This window comes from Diuraphis noxia, unplaced genomic scaffold, assembly GCF_037042655.1.
Source record: "Diuraphis noxia isolate RWA-SAM2 unplaced genomic scaffold, SU_Dnox_SAM2 contig0003, whole genome shotgun sequence".
Classification (NCBI taxonomy): Eukaryota; Metazoa; Arthropoda; class Insecta; order Hemiptera; family Aphididae; genus Diuraphis; species Diuraphis noxia.
In genome coordinates, this window is record NW_028301713.1 from 50,357,451 (window position 1) to 50,372,558 (window position 15,108).

The 15,108-nt window shown below is 26.0% G+C and overlaps 1 protein-coding gene and 1 pseudogene across 3 annotated transcripts in view; one reads left to right on the plus strand and one right to left on the minus strand.

The window, feature by feature from the left end:
* Window positions 1-15,108, minus strand: part of LOC107168447 (opioid-binding protein/cell adhesion molecule-like) — a 337,823-nt gene that overhangs the window by 3,807 nt on the left and 318,908 nt on the right. For all 3 annotated transcript variants that reach the window (XM_089224027.1, XM_089224026.1, XM_089224028.1), the window contains 2 exons: window positions 4,577-4,711; window positions 2,955-3,168 (listed from right to left, as the gene is read on the minus strand). In XM_089224027.1, the coding sequence (XP_089080153.1) occupies window positions 2,955-3,168; window positions 4,577-4,711 (349 nt within the window). The remainder of the gene's footprint in view (window positions 1-2,954; window positions 3,169-4,576; window positions 4,712-15,108) is intronic.
* On the plus strand, window positions 12,662-14,836 carry LOC149057495 (uncharacterized; annotated as a pseudogene).

Below are 15,108 nucleotides of genomic sequence, written 5' to 3' on the forward strand. Positions count from 1 at the left end.
AAGATAGTATTACACATATCACTTTATCTTTTTCCTGTCAATTGTTTTTATTTATTTATTTTTTTTATTGATCATTTAATAATTAAATTTTAATACATCGACATCTGAAGTCATAAGTATATATTTTGATAGGTATTATTTACATTTTTTGTTTTTAAATTAAATTATACAATTTTATTATTTTAAGAATAAAATTAGGTTTTTTATATCCTTTGGGTTTGGTGCCAGTGCTTGGCAGACTTGTTCGGATATGTGGTATTGATTTCGATCCTGGATTATATTTGTGGCAACCGGTGATGATGTGGTTGACTGTAAGAGGAACGCTGAAAGTGTCGCATACAGGAGGTTCGTATTTACTCAACAAGTAACTGTGGGTTAAGCGTTATGTATCCAATTCGGAGTAGTTTTATTATTGTTTCTTCTTTTTTTTATTGAGTTTAGGGTTTTTCCATAGGTTGATGTTGTTTTTAATTTTTTTGAGTTTAGTATTATTTTGATTTGTTCTACAGAGAAACCTCTGTATCTCAAAGTATCAAGGGACCAAAAAAAAAATAAAAAATAAAAATGTCGACATACCTTAAACTTTGAGTTACCGAAGTAATTTAGGATGTAAACGAATGATCAGGATTGAAAAAAAATTCTGTGTACAAATTCATGATATTAAGGTTTCACTGTATTTTGTAACATGAATTAAAAATTAAAAAATATTAAGTTGTCGTAGATATATGATGCTTGATAATAATATTATTAAATCAGTTATCTTTGATATAGGTAGTTATCAATTTGTTGTAATAACCATTTTGCCTCGTGGACATGGATATACACTTTGAAGGCCAATCATATATTGTTTATACATTTTTGAAATAGATTTCCTGCATTAATTAAATTTTATTTTGGTATAGGTTTCTATATAAGTATTAGTAGCGACGCTTGCAACGATATTGGAATGTAAATTAGTATATACTCGCATTCTTATAGTATAATATTATAGTCAGTTTATTTTACACTGGTCTGGTGAATTTATTATTATAGGCTCTTGTGAAAAACCTATGCATTTCAATTCAATAATAAATTTCTGGTTAAGTCCTATTTGGTCATCCTATGCGAAAATACGATGGACAAATTCCGACCAGACCATCCGTCATCGGTAATAATATTTCACAGTTTGTATATAAGACACGACCGTTGCACCGTTTCGGAACGTACATCTAACGTTTCATGTACGCATCGCTGGCAAAAGTGTTTCCACGGATCACGCAACTATAATAATATAATGTATTAGGTACACTGAAACACTACGACGATCACTGTATGTACACAGACAGCGACGGTTTCCACGACGTCCGGATCAATTGTGAATGTCCGCCTACTGCAGAGTCCGACCGGATATTATGTGCATGTCTAATATAATAATATAGTATCCAACTCCAAGACAAACGTAAAATTGTTATACCACGCGATGATGTAATGACCAGGACACACGGGATTGACCTGGCATCGATCGAAGTACATTTTCAGACAAAAACTTACTGTTGTCATTTGATAATAATGATAATAATATTATTATTTTGGTCATTTTCCATTCCACCCACCGAGTGGTTAAAGATAGATATTCAGGAGTGCATAGGTTCGAACCAATCACGAGCACTTTGAAACGATCGAATTTATTGCTATATCTATATTGTAGTCCACCTATCTCACCTTATTGTCAGAAAATATCATATTAGTTTCACGAGAAACCTGCGAGTAATCAAAGTCGCGCACACGACAGTCCAACGCGAGAATAACCAGAAACAACGAAAATTTTACATGTACACTGTTTATAATATTATCATATATTTTACTAAGATTTGATGAATATGATAATTGTTATTTTGTTTCCCTCGTTTGTAACCTTTATAAATAGCTTGTGTTATAATTAAATTAAGTTTGAGTTATGGTTTGATTTTTATTATACTGTTTCATATTAGTAAATAAAATACAATTTATATAACAACAAGGAGTTTTATAAATTGTGTATACATAATATAATACAACCTAAAATGATTATTTTATTCTTTAAATTAATTTTTGGAATTTAAATTTCATAAATTAAGAAGTATTTTAACGTCAACAAATGTATTAAATTATATATGCATACATTTTAAAAGAATACCAACAAGTTCACTTCTCATTTTAGAGTGTGTTGTTGTCATAATATTAAACAAGCAAACACTCAATTTTTTCTGAATTTATGAAATAAAATCTGTCTATAATATTGATTGAATGAATAAAACCATTTAGAACTATTGGCTTTGAAGAAAACATAATAATTTGACAACATTTTATGTCTTATTAATTCAACAAAATATGAAATAGATAATAAAAATAAGAACTATAAATGACACAAATTTTCTCTGTGTAGCTCAGTTCGTATTAATTGTATAGAATTAATTTTTTTTTTTATATGGCAAAAATGTTCCCTTCACGTTGATCTTTAGTTTTTACGAGATCAGCACTACTTACAAAATAAAGATAGGATAAATCAATTCACCTAGTTGCATGATCAATGCAATACCATATACACATTATAGATAGATAAATAATACGAGTATGTAATGAAATATATTATGTAATTAATAATCATAGGAAAATAATACATCAACAATGTTCATAATATAATTAATCATCTTCAGGTGACAACTTTATAACTACTACCAAATCTTAATCGTATCAAAAACGAAATAAATAAGTAATATAGTTTCAACAACTTTATTTTAATAAACGAGTTTATTTTTTTACGTCCAAAAATCAAAGAAGTATAATGATCAAATAAATATTTACGCGATTTTAGATAGGCATTTTAAAGTTATACATTGCATGACAAATTTATAAATTATAATATTATATAATAATACTTTATTATTTTAGGTAGATTATTTTATATTAAGTTTTGATATTTCTTATTAACTTACCTTCAGATACAAACACATAAACATAAGCTTGTTCGGCATTAGCAGTTTCACATGTGTAATTACCACTGTCAGTGTCAATGACGTCATGGATTGTCAACCTGCTGGTACTACGCCCTCCATTTTCTGTATTGACTACGATACCACCTCTGATATTGTCGTAATTGATCATTTTTTCATTATGATACCAAAACACGTACTGCGGAGGTTGTGGACTCTAAAACCCAATTTAAAGAATTCTGTTATAAGAAATATTATTTAATCAAAATGACAGTTATTGAATTGATAATACTATATTATGTAAGAGAACAAAACTAGGAGTCCATAAAAAAATAAATATTTTTATACTTGTGTTTAAATTAAAAAAGCACAATACATAAAAAATGTAAAAAAAATATATTATTATGGTAATATGATTATTAAGTTTTGTATCATTTTCGTTAGCTTATGTCGCAGAGCGTAATAGGTATGCAATTTAACGACACACATTTTTAGAAACTATTAATGTCATGTTATAATAATATCTCATCTAATTCTATCTTAAAAATAACTACAGTAGTATAATATTCCTCAACCAACTAAATTTCTAATATGTACAAAACAATTGATTTTGGAACATCTATTGACAGAGTGTTGTCAATAAGGACGAGAAAAGAAAAATAGTTTACTCAACCAACTGTAAGAACCAAAATTAGATGTATAAATCAATATTTTATTTTGTTATGAGAAAGGTTGATTTGTTTAAATTATTTTAAAAAATATAAAAATTTAAAAAATAAAAATAAAAATTTAAATATTATTTATATCAACCATTGAAGTTAAAGCTAAAAAGTTAAAATATAAAATAAATAAGGATATAAATACATTTCAAATATAAATAATATGTATTTTATAATATGTAATCATAATACCAGAATATATTTAGATCACCTTAAATAACAATAATCTTTCATAAACGCTGTTTTTAGTAAGATATGCTTCCTTACCAAATTTCAATTTTATTTAATAATTTATTGTTTTTATATTCATTAATCTACCAATGTTTCACTCCATAAAGACATCTGGATTATAACCTTAAAAAATCTTGCTAAGATCGCATATAAAAAATCACACTAAACATACAGTACTAACTCAAATCCTATAATTACGCAACTATCATCCAAAGAAATTCCAGGTAATCCACCCAGGCACCTGAAAAGGAACTGGTGCAGGGACCTTTTTTTTCCCGTGTGAACCGCTAAACAGGGAGGGAAGTAGGTTTCCCCATCGCTGCCTCCCAGCCAGCATCATTTATTGAAAATGAAACGACGAATAACAACAATATAGTCAATTAGATAATAAACATCGATAATTACAGGTGCAGGGACCTACTCTCTCCTTAAAATGTAGTTTTCCACGGGGTGCCATAACTGGGTGATTACCCCCCTCCTGAAATCAAATCTCATCCAATTTACTTATTGTATAACTTGTAAATAAAGATTGTAAATATATTAGATTTTGTTTCAATAAAAAAATTTAAAATATTCATCAATCGTATATTTGAAATTTACTGCTTTTAATATTCATTCCATTATTTTGTAACTATTGCTGATATATTTGTTTTAAAAAAAAAAAAGATCACTTACTTTTTCGATGATACAAAGAAGATTGATTATGCTACCCATGTCTACGTGAAGTTCACTTGGTCCATCAATGTGGACTTCAGGAACGACGATGTGAACGTTAATGAACGAGGACATTATGCCTGTACCAGTGGATATCTGTTAAACAACATCAAAAACATAAACATTAAATTAATTTCAACAATGAATAAATAATTTCGACAGGATATAAATGTTAAATGATACATTTAAAAATAAATTAAAAATGTTGTTATTCCGCCTTATAAACGTATAATATAATAGTACATACAAAGCTATAACTCATAAATGTTTAAGTAGAGGGATTATATTATGGAGAAATAAAATAAACTAATCTCACATCTCATAGGTACATAATCATTTTTGTTTCGTTTTCAAATGTCTTTTAAAATTATATTATTATTCAAGTTTTAGTACATAAAATATTCTACAGTAATATTATTTATAATTTAGGATATTTAGGAATTAATTATCAATATATTATCGTAATTATTTTTGTATACAGTGTTAAACATTTTATAACAGTATTACAATAAAAAATATATTCATTAGCCAAGTGACCGAAAGAAACGTATCAATAAAAATATAAAAATATACCTACATAAATCCTGGAAAAAATAAAACATGGATAGATATTGTATATCCTTATATATTCTGATTTTTTATACTGCACTAAATTGTCCAGTACAAAACATGATCAATATATCACTATAAATGTACCAAAATTATATATAAAAACAAAAAGACAAAATGCAATTTTAAAATTCAGTTAACAGAATTCGTTTTATAAACATCCTTTTTTTTTTATTATATTTTAAGTAATTTACAATAATCTATACAACATATTATTATGCACAATGAGAGAATTTGATAATTAATGTCAAGTGACAGGAGAATTTAACGTTTGTTAACAGGCAGTAGACACTCAGCAGCACTACCCGGCCGAGTACATTTTCAGTATCGTGGTTTATTATATATTTATTTTAGTAGGTCTCTAAGCCACTGTATTTTCAGTCTTCTACGTACATTAAATATAATTACTTACAAACAATTATTTTTTATGATAAAAATGGAGTAAATAATACAAAATTGTGACCTGCTTATTTAATAATAATAATAAAAAAAATGTATCACATCACCTATTATAGGTATGATCTTTATTTCTTATTAGTTGTAACTATTATGTATTTATTCTTGTAATATTATAATTATTTCTATGATTAAAACCTTAAATTTATATTCAAGTTAATGTACCTCCAATGGGAGTCCTCTTCACTCTGTCTTTTCTGTCTGTTTTTTTTTTTTATCTTTTATCATTTAAGCTTATTATTTGATAATAATTGCAACAGATGACGAAATATAGAATTTTGTTAAAAAAAAAAAAAATAGATAATGATATATTCTAGTATTTAGTATTTTCTGAAGAATATTATTTGTTGCTAAGACTTATTAGTGTTCTGGATTTGGTAAAAAATAGAAATAAACGATTATACAAAGTAAAAATGATTGTATAATTGTATAATTCATTGTAAATTTTAAGAATAATGAGTAATTTTACTTCATCTAAATTATATTGATATTAATTTTTAATTTTTAATAAACTGTAAACTAAATTTATATTGTATTTTGATTCTGTATTATATAATAATGTTATGGTTGCAATATAAATTGTTAATTTAATATTATAAAAATTCCTTAGGCAAGATTTTAAATATAACTTGTAAATATTAATAGTATTAATAATAACAATATTACAATATTAATAATATTGCTAACCAATATTATTTATTTTTAGTTAAATTCGTATATTTTATATATCGTTCGTTATTGAATTATATGAATAATATAAATGGCTATTGTTTATATAATGTTTCTTATCAAAATATATTATTTTATTTTGATTAAAATTTTACATTTATTAGATAATTGAACAATTACTATGAACATTTTGATGAACAAATGTCGTGTATATCGCGTGTTTGGTTTTTGTTCGAAACCATAAATATGATTAATAATATAATAATATATACTACTAGATATTTAATTTTGCTGCACGTAAAAAAATGGTAACAAAAATTAATAGGGTTATATATTATATATATTATAATCTACTATTCACCGGATAATTAGAAATCAAATTTATGTTAGTTTTTATAGAAAACATTCACAAATCTACTTATAATAGCAAAACGATCTTTCAAAGACTATTTTACTATTGAATGAATATTTAATGCAATATAATTTGTCGTTAATTAAATTATTGAAAAATGTTTGAAAAGTACAAAAGAAATTATAGACAAGATTTGAGTGTAGTGAAAGATAACAATAATTACACTAACAAAAAAATAAAATTGGACTAAATAATATTTGATAGTGTATTGAACACTTAAAACCAAGGTTATTAAAAAAATTTAAATCCTATACGAGCAGAAAGAATTGTAATTAAAACTAATTGTAAAACAAAAATATCTACTTGACACATTAAGCATATTTTTTTAGATTGACCAAAAGCGGAACTCCATGATTTATGGACCATAAATTACTGACTAGTAACATCTTTAGGTGTACGAAAGTGTATATATGAAAGTGTTCAGCGTACCATATTTTTGCTGAACACTCACCTTAAGTCCTGTTACCTACTAAAAGAGCTAATTCTACCCAAAAATTATGATGATGTAAGTTTGGAACAGATGTTGTGCATTTTATTAAAGTATAACGAACATCCTGAGTCGAGAAGCCTACAGTAAAAAATATTGCATAAAGTGTATTCAACATTGTTGAATATCTAAAGAACAATTATAATCGCCAAAAATGTTTAAAATTTGTTTTTTTATATTTTTTGTTTAATATTTTTATAATTGCATGGACAACTTTAAACCTGTTTTGTCGGTAATAATATATTTCAAAAGTGTAACATTGTAAAATCACAAACCATTTATTTTTAGTAACATTAATTGATTCAAGTCAGTCAGATCATCAATAAATAATTGTAATATACAAAATAATATTATATTATAATGTATATTTTATACATACTGTATAATAAGGAGTTACCGACCTACATAAAAACTTCAGACCCTAGTAATTAAAATAATGTTAAGATTAATGCAATATGTAGTTTTAGTATTATATTTTTTATATTAACATTGATATTTATAAAATTTAACACGAAAATACAAAACATATTATTCCATCAGATTGATATTATAACTATTATATAGATGAAGTTAAAATTTCGTTAAAAAATAGTTAAAGGAATGTTGGACTTTAATCGGAATTATCATCAGTTTATATCCGACAGGTAGAATAACTTGAACTATTAGGTATAGTGATTGATGTACAACAGTAGCTAATATGCTCCATTGGGATTACAGAAGTTGAGCCAAATTCTTCTATAGATTTTTGGTTTTGAGTTTTATTTTTCATTTCAACGAACTACTTTCTTGGCTTTAACAATATTGACACAAATGACAGGACTTATAGAAAATTGGTAAACAATTTCCACATTTTAGACTTCAATAAGACATGTTCATTGACTAAATTTACGATTGAACAATTTCAAACAAATAACGCATGTTAAATATTTACGTCAAAACATTTATTATTTAATTTTCAGCCATAAACAATAAGCTATTGTTTTTTTTCAAATTGATATTATATGACTTTTAACTGTATAACAATAAAAAAATATATTCCATTTTTTGATTCTTTTGATTCAAAGAGTAAAAGGCCAAAATTTGCAGACAATATTATAAAAAATAATAAATTGATGCAGCCTTAATATTTTATATTATATTTATCAATTAACTCTTATTCTAAAAACAACTATAATTTATCTTAAACCTAATCAAAGTTGTTCATAATATTTTACTGTATGAAATTAAATTTAAATTTAAAATAATATTTTTATGAAGCTAATGATTGACGGTGGATTCCCCACCACAGATTCTTGATTATGTTAAACTGTTCTCGAGAGTAAAAACAATTTATATCCATTTTACAGGTATAAAATTGTACCTTATATTATATCCATTTAAATTTTGCTACCAGAAAAAAAATTCTTCTCAAATATTATAAGTTAATTACACTGGATAATTATTGTATATATTAATGTTAAGTTGAAATTGAAAAATCTCAAACAATATTATAATATTAATTATGCGTGTTTGATATAATAACTGATTGTATTTTTATAAGATTCATATTCATAGATTAATTACAATTATTACCCTTTTTCTAGATAGTGTGTTTATAATAAGTATTTGGTAATATTATCGTAAATAATTAGATTCTAAATATTTGAAGTTTTAAAATCTTATCAAAATCATATTCATTGTAATAATTATCTATTCAAAAATAAAATAATCATATTTTTTAGTATATTTTAAATTATAAAACAGCTGATATCATAATTACCTATTTTTAATAATTTTGGTTCTTCATAGAAATGTAGGTACTGATTATTGATTACTTATTAATATGTTCAATATTACAAGTGGAGAATTATAGTTTATAAAAACAAAATCCTCATTTATAATCCCTGAAGAGTAGTTTTACATTCCATGACTATGCGATATTCTCAATAAATTGAGAATCATGGTTAAATATCTGTGAATTATAATCATTGAATATTGACATGGTTTCCTTATAAAAACTTTATCGATAGTTGTAATATTAATTTTATACGTATAATAATATCAACATTTCATACCAAAAAGTATCTTTCATTCGATATGAAATTAAATAATATACTTTGAGTCCCTGCCAAAAAAAGTTAAAATTCAAACATAGAAGTTTTTCAATTAATTTGTCTTTGTCACCAAAATGCATTAGTATGTTAGAAAAAAAAAAAAATTACCTATTTATAATTTGAAAATATAACTGAAATTTTGGTTATCACCTTTTTCAATGATTTGAGATTTACTCTCCAATAATATACCGTTTCCCCCGTCTCTCCTCAGTTAACTTCTAAAATACTGATGCACAATGAGATTAGATATTTTAAACGCTGTAAGTGAGTGTTACTTAGCTACTAAAACATGAATATAATTTGTAATGGTTACTCTTATGAGAATTATTCAAGATACTATAACAAAATTTATCATTTTGATTTAATTTACTTATTGTAATAAAACCATGTTATTTAAGTATTCAACAAATCGTATAAATATTGGTTGATGTTTAATTTATAATTAGATTGCGTTAAATATTCTCTGTATAAATGATAGATGTTCTAACATTAAAATGTGCAGTACCTACACTTTTATGTCTTATCTATTAGGGTGTCTATAATTTTTTTAATAAAATAATTATTAAAACTAAAACAAAATACTCTCCAAATGTTCTGCAATTATATCTGTATAACGAAATACGTATATACATTGTGCGTTTGTTTGCATAATATTATGAATTAAATTTAAATTTTTTACTATATGTTGCCATAATAGTATTGCTATAAATTTAACATTATTCCTTTCCCCTCCTCCCTAAAAAAAAAAAACAGATGTGACGAGAAAGAAAAATATAATGAATGTATAATTTTATTCTAACATGGAAATAATGCCATAAGACGTTAGATTTATCAAGATCCATTTGTTGATATCCAAAACATTTATGAATAGTTTATTCATTAATTAGTAATAATTCATACTGAGAAATAACGTTGAAATTTGTTGGAAATTTCTATTCAATGGAATCCATTATTATTTTTAGTGAGTTATACGTCATACTTAACGTAGTTTGTAAGAGTTCATACACATAATCTAACGACTCGTAATACAGCATATATTGGCGAAATAGGTTCCATGATGATAAAATGACTAACCTATCATAAGAACTGTTTCAACTTCTGTCAATTAATTAATAATGTCAGTTAAAAAACTGACATCATTTGTCATGGATATATAAATACATAATAACATTTAATGTGGGTACCGTAAGAAAATCCATATAAATTTCCTGTAAAAATTATTTTATAAATTATTTGATTTAAATATTAACCGTGAATTGATGATAAATATTTATGATAAAAATGGCCCTTACTACATCTGTGCATTTTCCATCTACATATTTTTTAAATGGAATAACTAAATAAATTATAAAAATATGCAAGTCAAGTCTCTATCTATATCCCATAATTAATTAATAATATCAACACTAGGTACTTGAATTTCTATATTCCCCTTGCAAAGGTGCTTAATATTTTTCATTATGTTGTTTATGTTGATCAAATTGTACTTTAACTTAACTGACCTTTTTCAAACACTAAGATCTATAATTTATTTGAATAATCAGATGTGGAACTAATAACGAGTAATATTTTTTTCCAAAAATTGTATTAAGTTGTTTAAATTCAGTTAAAAATCGTTCTATTAAATATTTGAAAACAATTAATTTAATAATTCTTACAGTGAATTTACATGGTAGGTGGTATATCGCAAAATTACCATTAGATACAAATAAGACATCACTAATAATGATCCAAATCAATCAAACTTATAAACTTTTTTTTTTATTTTGTAGGTTTACTTTTTTTATGGATTAGAATGTTATATTTAAGCTTATTTTAATTTGGTTAATTTTTTGACCAATTATTTTTCAACTTAAAGAAATTATAAAAAAATGTATAAATATAACTTTTTATATACTTTGCCTATATTAACATTTTAACTCATCGAAGTAAACAGATATTCGTTAACTTGCTTTGAATTCTAATTGATTTTCAAAACAACGTGGTACCTATTTATGATCTTCGTATGAATTATAACTTTAGCCGTTTCAAGCCAGTAGCGTTTGATTTTTAAATCATCCGATCAGCCGTAGTACAGTGTGTTACTTTTTTATCACTGTGAATCTGATAAAACTAAAAAATAAAAAAATCACTTCGTTCCCGATGTTTTTTGTCCAACGTTTTCGCCGTGCTGACAATCAGCCATATTTTTATCTGTCATACAATATCTTTTCACACTGGTGCACAAAACTACGAAAAACTTTTAAATGTGCTTGATACTTTTCACGCATGATTTGTTCTAGTTTTGGCGTGAACGTGAAAAAATAAAAATAGAGGTAAAAAATAGTTACCTCTATAATATTATTATGTATGCATAAAAAAAAATGCGAACACAGTCCGTATATTTAGTGAATCATTATTATACTCACATAAATGTATGAACCTTTTCAAAAGCAGTGTATATATAGAAGAGAAGTTTCATTCATATAGTAATAATACTAATATAAGGAGTTTACACACGAAACTATTATATTAAGTGCTTAATTTATTGAACCGTATAGGGAAAGTATCGTAATATAGAGTGCTTATTTCTCAAATGTTAAATGAATTATCCTGTTACCTTAATATTCCATCAAATATCTCAGCAAAACTGTTTGATTTCAATATTCAGCGTATGGACGAACTCATATTATTATTCCATTGTATATTATGTTCGTACCCAATGGCTAACGTATTGATATATTGTATTAAATGGGTTTGCATAGTATTAAAAATATTAAAAACAAAGCCTTTTTTGAAAATATGATTAGCTTTTTATAATCGTGAAAAAATTGTGCACTTAAACAAAATGTAAGTACATGGTTGTAAATCATAAGCAAGTATATTTAACACAATTAAAGGGCTAAGTAACTGCTTAAATTATTTTTTTAATCGTTAAGTTAATATTTGGATTAATTACAGTAGTATTTGAAATATTATGCTATAAATATGTATAATTATAAAAAAAATTGCATTAAAATCAAAAAGCTTCTTTTAACTACGAAATTAGTGTTAGATATAGCCCTACATAAATAATTGCATTTACAATTACGTATAGTTATAAATGCAAAAATGTATGTCCTGAAATACATTTGATAAAATTATGTGAAGGATACAATGTGAAATTATGTTTTATTCGTATTCATTAAATTAGGTTTTAGGTAGCATAATAATCATATAATATCAATTCCGTCAGACCCTGGGCTCCCTTTTATATTTATACAATATTTTGGCCCCAAAAGTCAAATTTTACTATTAAAAATATATAACAATATTTGGTGCAATGGATCTTTCCCAACAACATGGAAAAAGGAATAGTGATTCCTATTAACAAACCAGGAAAAAGCAGATTCAGTACAGAAGGATATCGGCCAATAACTTTGCTAAATACAATGTGTAAGATACTGGAAAAAATTGTAAACTTCAGACTAAATTGGTTTCTTGAAAAACTTAACTACTTAACTCCAAACCAAAGTGGTTTCAGAAAAAACCAGTCCACTTATGACAACATCACTAAAATAAAAGATGAAGCTGAACAAGCAATCCGAAATAAACAAATACTAGGCTTACTCAGTGTAGACATATCAAAAGCCTATGACGTTACATGGAGACACTATATTTTATTAAAACTCAATAAAATTATATGCACCGGCAATATGCTAAATGTTATTACAAACTTTCTAAAAAATAGATCTTTCCAAGTAAAAATATCAAATCAACTTTCTGACAACTTTACACAAGAAAATAGAGTAACGCAAGGATCTGCACTATCTGTTTCACTATTTCTAGTGGCAATCAAAAAAATCGATAAACACTGTAATTTTCCAATAAAAGCCAACATATTTGCTAATGATGCCAACTTCTCATGTAGAAGCAAAAACATAAATACAGTACAAAATCAATTACAAGAAACAATACATTACTTAGAAAAATGGTCAGCAAAAACCGGTTTCAGCTTCTCAACAGAAAAATCAAATTGCATAAACTTTTCCAGAAAATCAAATATAGGTTAACTAAATATATAAATTATTGTAAAACACAAACATAATCAACAAAAAAAACATAAAAATATTAGGAGTTATCTTTGATTCCAGACTCACATGGTCACCGCACATAAAATCCCTAAAGATAGCCACTAATAAAGCACTCAAAATACTGAAACTGCTGTCACATACAACTTGGGGTAGCGAATCAGAAACACTAATTAAAATATTCAAATCAACAATCCAAGCAAAACTACAGTACAGCTCAATTATTTATAAGTCAGCAACAAACACACTAACAAAATACATAGACTCAAACTACAACACAGGAATGCGAATGGCTATAGGAGCCTTCAAAAGCATCTTCAATATAGCAGGAGAACCAACTCCAGATCTAAAAAGAACTGAATTAACACTATTCTATGCAGCCAGACTATCCAGATTAGCAAATGAACCAACATCAGAGAACAGAAGAGCACTAGAACTACACAATAATCATGACTATTCTAAAATACCACAAATAATAAAAAAAGAAAAAATAATAAGCCCACCTTGGACAAGCACATACAACATTAACATTGAACCAAACACATTACACAAGGAAAACACCCCCCCCCCCTCCAAAAAAAAATAATATATATATATAAAAATGTTCTAAAAAGCAATATTGAACATCTTATCGATTTCTAAGAAATATATACTGCATTCAAAAATAATGAAGGGGTCGGAATAGCCTTAGTAAAAAAAAATCTACACACTTCGTTTAAACTACCACCAACATGTTCCATATATACAGCCGAAGCAGTGGCTATACTACTGGAAATCAAATATATAATCAAAAATGAAAATGAAAAATATATTATTCTAAGTGACTCGTTAAGCTCCATCATTAGTATAAAAAACAAATTTAATCCTAGTGATATAGCAATACAAATCCAAAACAGACTTGAAGAAGCAAAAAGAAAGAACAATATCATAATCCTTATATGGATACCAGGACACATAGGAATTGATGGCAATGAAAAGGCAGACAAACAAGCTAAACTAGCTCCCGCTCAAAAGACGCACAATATATTAACTTTGCTCTTTGCTCAGTACTCAGATGTTAGAAAACAAATTAAAGAAATCACAACCTCCCTTTGGCAAAATATATGGAGCAACCAAACAAAAAAATTAAACCAAATTAAACAAACAGTGAAAAAATGGAAAAGAAACCCAAACAGAATTATCACAAATGAAAAAAAAAAACTAAATCGAGCCAGAATTGGTCACACAAAAATGACACACGGATACTTGATGGCAAAAGACGACCCACAAGTATGTGGCACCTCACAATCCATCAAACACTTATTCGAAGAATGTAGAAAATACCAAAAAACCAGAAAAGAATTAAACATAAGCCACGACATTGGAGAAAGTCTAGGTCCAAATCCTGAAAACGAAATAAAAACAATACATTTCTTGAAACAATCACAAATATTAAAGTTATTATAAGTTAACAACAACAATTTTGACATGTACATAATTATAAGACACAAAATGTCCAAAAAATTACATATTTATTTTGTATATTAAACTTAACAAATTTTTTTTTCTCTTTCTTTCTAATTATATAAATTAATCCAACGCTAAAGGCCCATAGTTGTCGAAGCAGAAATTCTTTGTAAATTTCAAGAACAATAAAAAATAAAATAAATAATATGAATTATCATTTCACCACAGAATTGTTTGATGATTTATTGTGTAACATCAACTTGTGTAAAAAC